Raw genomic sequence first — 14,436 nt, forward strand, 5'->3', positions numbered from 1 at the left:
TTAATAACTTCGACTTAATTTCTCTCAATTTCAGACACTTTATACAGGGAGTCATTAACCATTCCATATAATGTAAAGTGAATGCCACATACTTTGTGTATAAGGTATTTACAGACAAATTTGACCAGAGCACACTTCTACACAGTGTTGTGGGTTTTTTGTCAGTCTGCACATGTGCTTCATTATAACAATTAAAATAAAATACAACTAATTACAAATCCAACTTCAATGTATTTTTATAAAAAAATTGACCATTACACCAAAGCAAGTTGGTCTGAAAAGTTTAAGGGGATAGATCTAACAAAACGATATCGTTCAAAACCTGCATAATGAATCTTTCTTATGCTGAACACAAAAGAAGATATTTTTAGAAATGTCTCAGGGGTTTTGTATCCAGACAATGGGAGTCAATCGGGTTAATATTGGGGCTATTGTTTTTGCCAAGTGTTTGATATCCTTAGGACACCATCATGTTGACCCTGGGACAACATTTAAATCAACCAATCAGATTCCAGAAATAAGTTTACAGTTTATTTTAAGTTTAATCTTCCAACCATGATTAGGTGCTTCTAGACAATTGTTTTTCACTTATCATCTATCTCTGGTTTAATGGGTAGGTTTGGGTTGGTGTTTGGTGTGGCTTTAGGTTTTATTTATAAAAATGTTGTCCTTGGGTCAACAAAATATGTTGTCCTGAGGACATAAACCACCTGGCAAAATCAGGTCGAGCTTAATTTTGGTTAGATTACAAACGTTCTTGAAAATATCTTCTTTTGTGCACTTGATCTCGGGAACTGGTAACTCGTCACCATGGAATTATTATGTTCTATCTGTTTTATTTGTTTTGGTGCTTTTTCTCAGAAAACAAAATGTTTTTTTAGATATATTATTGTAAAGCATTTTTTCTTAAATTGTATTTAAAAGTCGCAAAATAACAACTGGGTGTTTAATATTTGCGAATGTGCTTAATTTTGGTCATATGTCATGTAATTAGCTGCTGCTACACTGGATGTCTTATTTTTGTGATTTGTTGCAGTTGAAAAACTTGTGGAGGCCAATACACTTTGATCATACGTCATGGGGGATGTGGGAGGATTGTATGTGTGGCACCTTTCTCAAACTTCGGAGTTTGCAGGTGTGGAGATGAAATGAGGGTGATTAAATGATCAAATAAGAAAAAAAGACATTTCTACACTAAACATGCTTAGAAATCTGTTGGAATGCATCAATAAGTGTTAAACTGAGCCAAGTTCTGCCAAGACTCCCCCCCCCAGGTGCCTTGAAAGCAAAAAGTGAAAGATGCTTGTCATGTCACCATGACTCTTGTAGACGGTACTATGATGTTTTATTCAGATTTAAACAAATACTTCGGACACATTCTTGAGCTTTTGTCTCGCCTCATTTTAAAGCATCACAAATAAACCAAGACTTCATTGGAGCTGCTATTTTTGAACATTTCAGATTATGTCAGCCGGTCTTGGCGATACTCCGTGAGTGGTGCGGTCAGAAACCGTTACATAAGAGAGTGGAACAGAGCAAAGACAAAAAAGTAAGGCCACACGATAGATTGCACACTATAAAATACACCGACGATTGACCCTCTCCGCAGATTGATCTATTGTTCTGCTCTCCCCGGAGCACTTTTCTTTGATGAATATAATCCAAGTCTTTTGGCAAGAAAAATGATTACACATAATAACGGCCTAAAACGAACATCATTGGCACTGGCGGCTCTCCGCTGTGATACGTTTCAAATGGCTTTCCTTTTGTTGCTGTTCCACGCATCTTCCTGCTTTGCATGCTCAGGTTCTTTAGGAAAGAAGCTCATGTACTTACAAACAACATTTTACACATTGTACACGGGGCAGTGCGCTACAGCCCTTTCCTCTCAAAATCTGTCGCTGAATAATCCAAATATGTTTAAAAACGGCACATGTCAAGATTCAATTTATCCCTTTAACTAAAGAAACATTTACAGTACATATAATATTTTTGTTATGATCAAGGCAGTGGCCAATATTGTACTCGTGTGAGGTGTTTTTTCTTGATGATATATTTTTTTAATGGTCGCTGTGTATCTGACGGGGAAAATATACAGAGTTGGGTCTGCTTCTTCTGAAACTCATGGCTGTATTTTGTAGCATGTTGGCTACCGTCGTCCTCGCAAGAAAAGATTCAAGTTTTATTCCATTGAGTTCACTGTTCTCAGAACTGTCAGCTTCACAACATCCACGTCTTTTCAAACCTCCCGGTGACTTTCCTCCGTCTCTCTCTGATGGGCAGTGGTGCTACGAGGAGTCTTTTAAAAACTCCTTGTAAGGTTTTGTTGTTTTCTGTTGCGACTGGTTTGAAAAGATGCCGTGTGATACACACATACACACACATACACACACTTAGAGAAATAGAGAGAGATCAATGTCGCAGAAGTTCTGTGATTGAGGTCAGAAGATTCCATCGGATGATTCCTGGAGTTGTGGAGTCAGGTTGTGTTTACTGAAGCAGATTGACCAGCGCGCAGACTATCGTCAGTGTGGCGACAGAAAGGCTGATAGAAGTCACAGCTGAATGTCTGGCTCTGTTGTTGTCTGTCTGGTGTGACCCTATTGAGTCAATGGAGCCCTCCATATTGGGGTTCAGCATATTCTGTAGAAACATGAAAAAAATTCTCAAAGCATTTGAACATTTTGAAGGAAAAATAACAAAATTTTTAGAATATTTAATCATAAAAATGTATGTTTTTCATCTGTGACCCAGGCTATAAAATACAAAGTTACATTGACTTCTACATAAAATCATCCTACATTCAGTGAAAATATAAGCTTGATATGTGTAGTTGACAAAATCATTCATGTGCCCTATGGTGTTACATAGCAAAAATGTAGAAAACAAGCTGGTAATAATTCATAATGTTATAAGATTAATATTTAGATTTAGATTTATAATATAATATAATATTAGAAAGATTTATCTTAATTTACTACATTTCTGCTGTCACACCGTAGGAGACATTTACAGTTTGTCAACTAGCCATACATTAACCATTCACTGACTAAGGACATGTGAAAGATTGAAGCCAACATCCATTATTTTTTTGTGCAAAGATATAAATCGTCTGTCAAATTAGTATTTTAGTATTTCTCATATTATAAATGAAAGTGATCATTTCTATGGCTATTTTTATTTTTTGAGGCTTCTAACCTCATAGTTACATTCTTTGACTTTAATATGGATTTCACAGACATGGGCATATGTTATAGGGAGAAAATGACAAAAGTGATTTTTTGTAATCTCCCTCTCAGTTTCCTTCCTTGTGATTTTGTAACTAACTTCTGCATTTTTAAATTGAGTTCAATATTGAATACCATAAATTAAGATATACCATATATGACGGGGAAATAAAAATGTACAAGACCCTTTGAGTGAATTTGAGTGAAATGTGGGCTACCTCATCAGCACATTCAAAACTGCTGGAGGGAGAACACTTCTCCTCACCGTCCTGTAAAAAAAAAAGAGATGATTATTAATATTCTTATAATTCTATCCATAAACTGTACAGTGCCCATCATACATATGGGCAGTTTTCAATAATTTTATATTTGAATATTTGAACTCATAAAAAAAAATATTCTAATAAATTTTTATTTAAATTAAGTAATAATGAAGTTATTTGTTACGTTTTTATTTAGTCACAATTTCACATAAATCTTATTATTATCATTGCATTTTCATAACACTTGAATATTATATCCTGTATAAAGGTTTTTAATGTTGATAAAAAAGAAGAATTTACAAGTACATAGAAACTGCTATTAAACCTGCTCGGAACAGTATAATACAAAAAGAAAACATACAAAACAAAATGCAATGTATACTGACAGTATGTAATATAATGTTATCTTTTTTATTTTGTTTTACATTTTCTTGATAAGAAAACAATTATATAGGCTTTATATTTTCTACTACTAATAATATTATTTTACGTTCCTCAGCCGGTTAACAAGCCGACAGCGGAGAAAATACGCTACTCTTCTAACTCCTGGAAAACAAAACCCAGATCTGACAAGAATATCTTCCTTTATTTAATATCAACATTACAAACAATAAAGTAAAGGGGCTTGATACCTCCATGCCAACTGTTAAGATCCATAAAGTACCTTGAAAAAAAGACTGAGCCATTGTGTGCTTGTTTCCATGTTTATTACGTGACCGCCATCTCAGGAACATATTTCCTCCTGATCAGCATTGCATATAAATATTGTTTTCTTTGTCTGTCAAGTGTCTGTCTTGTTAAGCCTTGCATTGCATTTGCATCAATAAATAAGGTATACTTATTTATTTCAACTAAGATAAAGGAATCACAGCATGTTTTAAAATAAAATTTAGTGCAAATTTATTTACAGGCTGTAACTTGAAGGCGACGACCCTATTTGAACTTCTTAGATATACAATTCAGGCTTTTAGGTATGGAAATGGTGCCAGTCTTATGCTAAGGCCAAATTCATTAACATTAGTTGCAGTAAAATGTACATTTTCATGGTGTTGAAAGTTACATTATTTTGTAACGATCGAATATGAATTTACGAAGAACAACCGGTTATTGGTTATGGTAATAAATTAATTATTGTTAATCAATTAATATTAAGTTGGTATTTTTATACCTGATGTAAGTAGTATTAACAAATTCTGTGGCTTGCCAGATTTGAAACATTTTAATGTGGTGATGTGAGCCGAGCACAAAACGCGATCCGGGCATCCGGTGTGTAAACTTAAAATATTTAAACTAGCTTTCGATCTGAGTGATCAAAGATTTAGGAACACGCATATATTTTTTTTCTGTAGTGGCAACTTAACCCTGTGGTGACACAGTTTTTATTCTTATGAAAAATATCAATATTCCAATTTTAATTTACATTTTTAATTTTTGAATAGTTATTGCGAATAGAATATTCCTGGTCATGATCTACACTGACAAAACATCAGATTCATAATGAGTCTTTAAAAAACAAAGATCAGCATGCCAAGTTGAACTGCATAAGATTTTTAAGTGATTTTATTGAGAGATTGTACTCTGAATCTGAGTTATTTTTTCTTGTGGCAATTTAATTTCTTATTTTCTGTAATATTCAAGATGGATTCTCTGTAAACCTTGATATCTTACAATTGGTCCTACGCAGTTTCGAATCTGGTGAGTTTGTCTTGTTTCCCGGTTAAAATATCTGGACATCCCCAAAACAAGATAAAGTTACTCATTGACGTGATTTATGGGCACATACTTCATTATGGTAGGTCATTTTTTAAGTATCTTCCAATCACATACCAAGCTGTAGTGAATATAAAATAGAGAATGAATAATGGGTCTAATTTTTTTATGTTTTTCTTTTTTCCTATCAACTTTATATAACAAGACCACTTTAAGGAAGGTTGATACATCTTAACAATGAGGCTGACCTGTCTTTTTTCTTGACCAATGAAAGACGGGTTGGGTTTCTGTCTGATGTCACTAGTGGTGCTGAAGTTACACACTTTAGTTTCAAAGACTCTGAAAATGTCAGAAATTGGTGCGGTTGATCACCCCGAAGACAGAAATTATGTGTGACATTCTTTACCAACTGTCGCTCTCATTTCAAGGTGCTTTGAGCAGATGATCTTAAAGCACTGGAACTTGTGAAATATTGATGAAAATGGTTTCAGGTAGTCATGGTTTATCAAATCGCAAACAATCATAAATGTTCTCTTGTGTTTTCTTGTTATTACAAAATAGCAACTGCAGCCTTTTTATAAAGTCAACAACTGCAGCTTATTCGCTATAAAACCATAATTAGGACGTTTTGCATAAAACGCACAATGGTTTGCTTGATTGATTCTTTGAAATACTTTCCCCACAAGGCATGCAAAGTTTTAAGGATGTTTTATGGTTCAGAAGGCAGTGTTTCTGAACGCAATCAAACACAAAAGAGAGAAATGAAAAGCAGGCCTGTGGGATCCACTTTAACATAAGTGAATACAGAAATTTTGCACGATAAAACGTTGACTTTCAGACGGGTGACGAGCTGCTTAAAACAAACAACAACAAACAAACACAAACCTCAAGCAAAGAACCAGTTGAGCGAGAACAGTGCCCTATTTTAACAACATTAACAACAGTCTGAATCACACAAATCTTGAAAAACATACATTTTGTTTTGTGCTTGTTTGTAATCATTCTTTGCATATTGAAGTTTTTAACATCTGATCATTATAAACATGGTCAAGTTGTTGTTCAGAATAACAGATGACGCATTCTTCAAGACAAAGAAAATGTGTTTCGGTCCATTATTCTAATTCAAACATGTTCAAACTTAAACTCTTGAGAGCCAAAAAATCTTTTGGTTACAAAGCTAAATTACATTCCTTGTGAAAATTAAATATAAAAATATTTTCTGTAATAGAAGGAAACATTTCTATGACAGACAAAAATAATCCGAGATTTGATGTGCTGGAGTGCGCACACTTTTTCACGCGGCGTTTTCTTCGCTCAGTATACTGTTGCATAAGTTCAACACAATCTAACTGCACCAAATCATCAGGTCGATTCGAGCAGCTCTGTCAGATAATCACTTTTACAGATTCACAATTTTTGCTTCCTTCTGCTATTGTCTGAGACACAAATTAAACGAGTTATTTCCCGGGTGACTCAATGATATTCCCGTCTGTGAAGTTTTCGTAATTTGTTTCAGCACGGTTGAGAGAATACAGTCATTTACTTCTGCACCCAGGGGCTTATAACTGACTCCTCAGGACTTAAAGAGGGAACTGCAGGGCTCGATATGATGGAGGTGCTCGGACAATGCAGTATCTCTATAATGCAGCCTCTTCAAACTTGAATTAGCTGTGAATTTATGAGTTTATGATGACATCACTCATAAGGAAAGAAAGAGCTTTCTGTGGAGGCCAAATAACACAGCTGAACAAACCAAACATCTTCTTGTCCTCCAAAGTCCAAACACGACAATTTGATGTAGCTGATTTTTTTTCTTAAAGAGAGAGTACAACCTGTATTTTCCAGTTGAGCATCTAGGCTTGAGATTTCTAAAGCATGAGCGTTGAGCATTAGGGGTGTAAACTATAAAACATGTTGGATTATTTTCAACCCATAGTCAAAAACGGACAACACCAATCATTGGGTTAAATTGACCCAGGAAAATGTTTGGATACAACCGAACCCATCATAGGTTTATTTTAGTGGTGGGCATAGATTATTTTTTTTAATCTAGATTAATCTAGATTAATTCCAAGATTAATCTAGATTAAAATGGCTCATTTGAATTCTGCCGAAGGCATTCAGAATATGTGTGCTACCCAAATAATGACTAAAAGTAAGTCTTTGAGAACGGGTTTCTCAAGCCAGGTGGCGCATTAGACCAGGGGCTCATCTCCTGTTTCCAAAATGCATCACAAACTGCTTGAGAAAGCTGTTCTACTATGATAATTGGTGATGAAAATAAATTATGTTCAATAAGATGTACTTGTGTTTACTTTCGCATTAGCTAAGGGATGATTTGCGTTTAGGTGGTACTTGAGACTGGAAGAGCTCCTACAGTACATTTACATTTAGTCATTTAGCAGACGCTTTTATCCAAAGCGACTTACAAAGAGTGAGGGAGCAACAAGCGATATGTCATACAGGAGCCATAATACATTAGATCTCAATACAAAGTTACTGGTTTCAACTAAAGCTAGACCACTACCTGTTGAGAGAAAGTGTTTTTTTTCAGACAAGAGCCCCACCACGAGAAAGTAAATGCTTGTCAATTATGGCCTTCCAGACTCTACGAAGAAAAGCGAAGTGGCAGAGTTTGGTATAACCAGGCTAGTGTTCTACAATGTTACTGGAAAACAGAACTGTGTCAAAACTCTTCAATTGCCAGGCATTTGATGTATAAACTTAAACATAGATATGTGCACACCCCACGTTTGCTCCTAACTGTTTGGTTGCGAATGTAAAGTTTATATACGATGACCCAGGGCTTCGCTCATTGTTCTTTCCAAATAATATCATCGTTCCCTTTTCCATATGCAACAGTTACAATGTGTTTGCGTAATAGTGTATAACATTCTGTAGCTTGTCTGGTTAGCGTTGGTCCTCTTGGTATTTGCGGTCAAGAAGCTCCTTCCATTAATAACCATTCAAAATTGCAGAGGAACTGCCATTGAGATTGACGAGAATCGTACCAGACACTTTTGTGCAGGTGTTACAGAGCTCATTGGTGTGGAGATCCATGCCTAAAGTCCGCTCTGAATATACCTGCATGAGCCCATGAATGCTCTCGTTTTATGAATAATTCACCTGCACACTGAATTATACAAACGTATTTTACCTTCCACTAGACACTTGCCGTATCTTCAGGTAAAACATGGATTTTTTCCCAAAAGAGAGATTTTTCTTCCCTCGGTTAGTTTAATGACTGTAATAGTTACAGTCCTCTAGGTTTGTCCTAGATTTTAGCATGCCGGATGTAATGGATTTTGTGTGTTTTGTTCACATACAGAGAGAATTGAGTTTTAGTACTCTGGGTTTGGAAAATCGTTTTTTTTCTGTTCACACTGTTGTTTTCTCTGAGTGTAATAGATAAAAAAACATATTTCAAGACAAAATGTAAATGTTAAAAAATGTAAAAAAGTTTTTTTATAGCGCCACCAAGCTGTAGTGTTCTTTACACGTTCAACCAGGATCTAAGGCTTCTGATGGAAAATCACTTATTGCAGAATCATGTGCAAGGAAGGGACGTATTAATAATTGTTTTCATTTTGTAACATTATTTTTAGATAACTTGAACTAATTTAGTGTGTTAAACTGACAGCTATAATACGACCAAATTGTAGCTCATCCTAAACATCAATGTCTTCATTTTTATCCTTGCGGTCACTGGGCAAACAACACTGCTGTACTCAAAAATACCTGTTGACTAACCTGAAGGTTAGCGCATGTGGAAAAAACACATGCACTGTCGACTGGCTTGACATCGTTTGAGCTGATGACGTGTTTGTTGATGATAGCCGGCTGCAGGTTGGTTCGTACCGACGGCACCGCTGACTGCGACTCGGTGATGGGAACTAGACCTGCATCTGTACCATATCCGAATGCCTGGATTGCATTTTCTGCACATTAACAAACACAAATTAACTAAACAAATAAGACTTTGTGGAATATCTTGTCGTCATTGACTCTCACCCTTTTTTAAACCTGTATCATATTCTTGAAGAATTGTTATTCCCACTTCTCTCTGTATAATTACAATGAACAGAGCTGTTGCTTTTTCGTGCAAGTATACAAAATAAAAACAGCAAGACATAGCGTTTCTCATTAACACGCTATTGAGGTTAAGCCCTTAAGGATGTCTGGTCCGGGCATGAGCCAGGAGGTTACAAGAGGACCGTCTCATCTCCACTTACTCAGACACGTGTTCTCTCTGAAGTCCCGCAGGAAGGCCTCGCATTCCGCTTCATGGTTTCCGCTGCCTCGACAACCACACCAAGGGGAAATGGTAATGTTGGTGTGGCTGGAATCCACATAGTTAGGAGTCACATCTGATCCTGTAAGGCCAAGGATAAAGATTCTCATAAATATTCATGGAGAGGTGGCAACGTTGCTTTATAGATGTGGCTGTCTAGAGGACAGTGTTGTTCGGCTGAGTGTAATGGCCAAAGGTTGTTGATCTGATTTGTCCTTGAGAGGAATTTGTTTGCATTATGAGCAGATTTCGATTTTCTCACCCACACCCATGATTATGGTTTGTAGCTTAAGTTTGAAAAGCAGTTGCTTATTCCTGAAATAATGGCTTAAGTAAGACTGTCAGTTTACCATGGAAATTTAGTCAGGTTAGAGTGAAGAAACTGGCACGAAACATCATCACAGACCCCTCTCAACCCCGGCCACAACCTGTTTTCACTTCTTCCCTCAGGCAGACGTTATCGATCTCTGCCCATGAAAACAGTTTTTTCCTCAATGCCCTCACCAGCTTAAACAGCTAACACAGAATTGTTACCTTTTTATTACCAAATACCTTTTTCTCTGTAATTAATTTCTCCAATCTTAATCACCACCTCTCCCTCAAGTTTTATGCAAATACATATGCATATTTTCTTTTATTTATATTGCTGCATATACTATAAATGCACAAATCTGTACACAACATTTTAAATATTTATTTTTCTCCTTTCCTTAGTACTACCTATATTTTACTTACTTATTGTTCCTGTTCTCATGTCATGTGTATATGATTTTCTCATGTACCAAGAGCTTATAAAAAAACACAATAAATTCATTGCGTGCTTTCACACACTTTCAGAAAATTCTGATTCTGATTTGTTAAAATGACTCAATAAAAATTATGAATTATTTAATAATTTAACATACAGTGCTTAACAGATATTTGTAGACCACCACCCAATGTAAGTGTGCCACAGGTGCCCTAAAATAACAGTATTGGTGATTACCAAAAGCATTTTTTAAGTTCCTGTAATGGTTAAACCAGCAGTATGTATATATATATGTATAAAATATAATAAATGTTGTTATCCATTCGTTTTTTAATCTACTGTTTTACATAAAAAGGCAGAAGAAAATAGTAAAACATTTATTTTTTTTTGTTTTGAGATTCCCAATTACAGTTCATTACAGAGACTGTGAAAAAGTACATAAAACAATGCCAGTAAGAATGTCAAGTTCTCAAGTTTCTTATGTGAAAACTCGTGAATAAAGACTGTTGAGATGTTTCAGTGTGTATTTGCATAATGAATGACGATACATTTTTTAAAGAGGTTTTTGACAGATTTCTAAAGAGAAAATTATGATCTAATTCATTTGTTAAGCGCTGCATATATGTATACACAGCCGTGGAAAAAATTAAGAGACCATTCCAAAATTCTTTTCTCAACTATTTATAGGTAATAGTGTTTAGGTAAAATTATAATTTTTGTTTCATTCTCTGAACTAAACATACTATTTCTACCAAATTTCAAATAAAAATATTGTTTATATTTGCAGAAAATGAAAACTGGAGAAACAGGTCAAAATAACAGAAAAGATAATCTGTATTTTTTAAGACTCCAAACACTGCACGGAAAACAAGTTCATGTTCACTTTTAAGCAATACAACAATAATATTTGTATTATATGTATTTGGTAGAAGTAGAAAAAATATCTATGTGATAGCTTTGATTTTATCACGGTTTTCATGTGTCTTTTCATACTCTCACTTGCTGTTGGATGATTTTGTGTCACTCCTGATGTTTGATTTTGCTGCAAATCAACAGACACTGGACTGGAATGGCGACAAAACATCTAGATAAACTGATTACATGAAAATTTGGAACGGTCTCATAATTGTATATAAAAAATCTGCACTCGAAAATGGCCTCATGATTCAAGATGCTGAAACCCACTGAGATGAAACACGAAATCTAAATATCTGAATCTGCGTTTGCATATATTTATAAATTAACTATAGATTAAAACCATTACAAAAACATAGCTGATTATTTAAGGCTTTTGTTTTAGCTACAATGTTTTGATGATCAATCCTTTATTGGAGTAAATTTTTTGATGCATTTAGTTCAATCAATTGTATAAATACACAACATTTTTATATGCTATGACATTTACCAGATCACTAAAAGTCAGTGTTATCTATGTGCAACACTATCTTCTGTTCTTCATAATATATTTCACTAGATGTCTCACTATATAAAAAACTGCTTAAAGATGGCAACAATACACATTCCAGTAAGTCAGTCCATTAAAATGCAATGGCAAATTCCAACGCTTTATTGCCGTGAAGCAGATTTCTCCCATAATCACTCACCGATGAGTCCAACGTAGGACACCAGACAACCGTGGTAGTTATCATTAGGACAGCTTGTTATGGAATGCGTCGTCGTCTGGCAATTCATGTGGAAGTCTGCCAGTCTGGATCTACTCCAAACAAACAAGACAAATGATAGAATTCAACATTTTTAACACATTTGAACGAATAGGACTTAGATGAATGCATGAATATCCCACCAATCTTTCCAGATTTAGAATACCGTATTATAGACATAATGTATAATCATCCACTCATATAACCGCTGTACTCCCACCGACTTTCTTTGCAAGGTGCTTCAAAAGTCAAGCACCTTTCGATAATGCCAAAGGGAAATAAGGGAAGGATTTATTCCCACAGTTATTTATCACTGCTGTTGTGTCTGCTTTCACTGGGCGGTCTAATACAAAAGACAATACACCGCTGTGAATGTGCAATATGAATGCATTCCGGCAGACCTAACTAGCGTCTACTGTGGTTCCAATTGAAGGCTATTTTCTGCTTGACTCCATGTGGTCTTTCTCCAACCCAAGCAATCTGCCTCAAACAGCCACTTCCTAGGGGGTCGCACGTATTCACAAACAGACCCAAGGTGGGCAGGGGGTCACATTAGTACTTATTCTTGAATATGAACTCTCTCCCTCCACACCGAACAACAGCACAGCACAACCCTTCCTTCAAATAACCCTGGCGAGATGGATATCTCGTGCTTCGCAACCTCCTCCGGGACCCCGATTAACGTCAAATCGCCCCGCACTGCTGTACGGACCGCCGATTCCCCGACCCGGGCTCGGCCGCAGCGTGAATACTAACCGCGCTGTTTTGACCATCGAGAGCACTGGGAGGTGTTGCCTGCTGGGTGTTTACCTCCCGGAACAAAGAACAGAATCTGCGTCACTCTCATGGGCACTGGCCAAAAAGGTCATCCTTTCTACTCTGCTGTATTGACATGGAAATGGATGTTGCTGTGATGCTCTTCCGTGTTGTTATTTTTTATTTTTTACTCAAGCTTAGATCTAGTTTTCATTAATAGGGCTGCATTTGACAACAAGAACAGAAACACACACTTTTTTATACACTTTTTTATGTTGTCTCATTCATCTAATACTTTGACATATGCATAGATTGTACGACCAAAAAGACAGAACATGAAAAGGGACCGAAAATAAACTGAGTGCTGTTTATCTAGTGATAAATAACAACAAAGTCAGCGATGCAAGGCAAAAGCAGCGAGGTGTGTAAAATCAGCAATCAAACGATCGCGCATGCTGATGAGACGCCGGTTCCAAGCGGACCCCTGGAAGGGCGTTCTGAAGTGGTGCTGGATAGATGTAGGAGTTCAAGAATATTGTTCAAGTATTTAAAGGCTTATTACACTATAATTAAATTCTACTGTTTAGAAGTGAAAGGGGTAGTGGAAAAAAATGTGTTCTGGTATTGCCAGTATTGGGTTTTGAGGGATCGCTGAGATCCAAAAAGTGAACCGTCTGGTATTCTTTACCCTCATGTTGTACGCTGTTATTTTTTTGGTTTATCACAAAAGGAGATTTTTTTATAAGAATCACTACTGTTTGCAGCTTGTGCAGTACAACGGCAGTGACAACTGCTCTCAAGCTCCAAAAAGGACAAAAGCACTATAAAAGCACTGTGTTCTTAAAACAAATGTTTTGTGTTGCACAGAAAATATACCAGCACACAGGACTGCAACGACATGAGGGTAGGTAAATAATGACAGAATTTTAACAGTTTCATTTAATTTAAAACCTGTGTACGACTCTTTCTTCTGAGGAACACAAAATAAGGTATTTTGAGAAATGTCTCAATGTGGTTGGGTCCATACAATGGGAGTCGATGTTGGTCAATGTCGTTTGGTTACAAAATATGTTTTGTTTGTGTTCTGCTAAATAAAGGAATGCCATAAATGCATGAAATAACATAGGTGGTGTTTTGCACACATTTAACATGCTGCCGTAAGTGTCAAAGTGGTTAGAGACCTCTTTCTTTTTCTTTCTCTTTCTCTCTGAAATTGATTGTAAGCATATTTTGTTTATTTTGTAATGCAGTAAATATCACAATCATATTATGGTAATATTGTCAATCCTTTTTGGCATCGTGACAGCCAAAGTGGCCACAGTTCAAACTTGTGGTATCCTTGTTTGTCACTTAAACTAACAAAACATGACTTCTTACAGGAATTGTTCAACCAAAAGTGAAAACCTGTATAAATCGGTTCTGTTAAACACAATGAAAGATATTTGGAAGAATGTTAGCAGTTGAGATTTGTGGGACATCACATTGACATTTAGTCATTAAGCGGATGCTTTTATCCAAAGCCACTTACGGAGGCTACCATAGTAGAAATAATTAAAATGGTAGTCAGAGGGGCCAAAGAACTATTTGTTTTCCTGAATTCTTCAAAATGTCAAATTTGCTGTTTAACAGAAATAAAATATACTATAGTAGTCAATGATGCCCCAGAAATCTTAGTTGTTATCATTCTTCAAATATATTTCTTTATTTATCAACCAAACAAAGAAATTTATACAGGTTTGTAACAACCTGAGGGTGAGTAATTGATGACTTTAAATAAGAC

At 35.9% G+C, this 14,436-nt stretch overlaps 1 protein-coding gene and 1 long non-coding RNA gene across 2 annotated transcripts in view; one reads left to right on the forward strand and one right to left on the reverse strand.

Moving 5' to 3' along the window:
- Positions 1–1,140, forward strand: part of LOC130411283 (uncharacterized) — a 33,450-nt gene extending 32,310 nt beyond the window's left edge. The window contains exon 5 of the long non-coding RNA XR_008905055.1: positions 1,037–1,140. This is a non-coding gene — a long non-coding RNA (uncharacterized LOC130411283). The remainder of the gene's footprint in view (positions 1–1,036) is intronic.
- Positions 1,141–1,311: 171 nt separating this feature from the next.
- The window catches only part of gfra2b (GDNF family receptor alpha 2b), a 54,342-nt gene continuing 41,217 nt past the window's right edge, over positions 1,312–14,436 (reverse strand). The window contains exons 5-9 of the mRNA XM_056735768.1: positions 11,844–11,953; positions 9,433–9,573; positions 8,951–9,138; positions 3,446–3,496; positions 1,312–2,643 (exon numbers count right to left, since the gene is read on the reverse strand). Coding sequence (XP_056591746.1) covers positions 2,491–2,643; positions 3,446–3,496; positions 8,951–9,138; positions 9,433–9,573; positions 11,844–11,953 — 643 coding nt within the window. The 3' untranslated portion in view covers positions 1,312–2,490. The remainder of the gene's footprint in view (positions 2,644–3,445; positions 3,497–8,950; positions 9,139–9,432; positions 9,574–11,843; positions 11,954–14,436) is intronic.

Source organism: Triplophysa dalaica, chromosome 22 (genome assembly GCF_015846415.1).
Source record: "Triplophysa dalaica isolate WHDGS20190420 chromosome 22, ASM1584641v1, whole genome shotgun sequence".
Classification (NCBI taxonomy): Eukaryota; Metazoa; Chordata; class Actinopteri; order Cypriniformes; family Nemacheilidae; genus Triplophysa; species Triplophysa dalaica.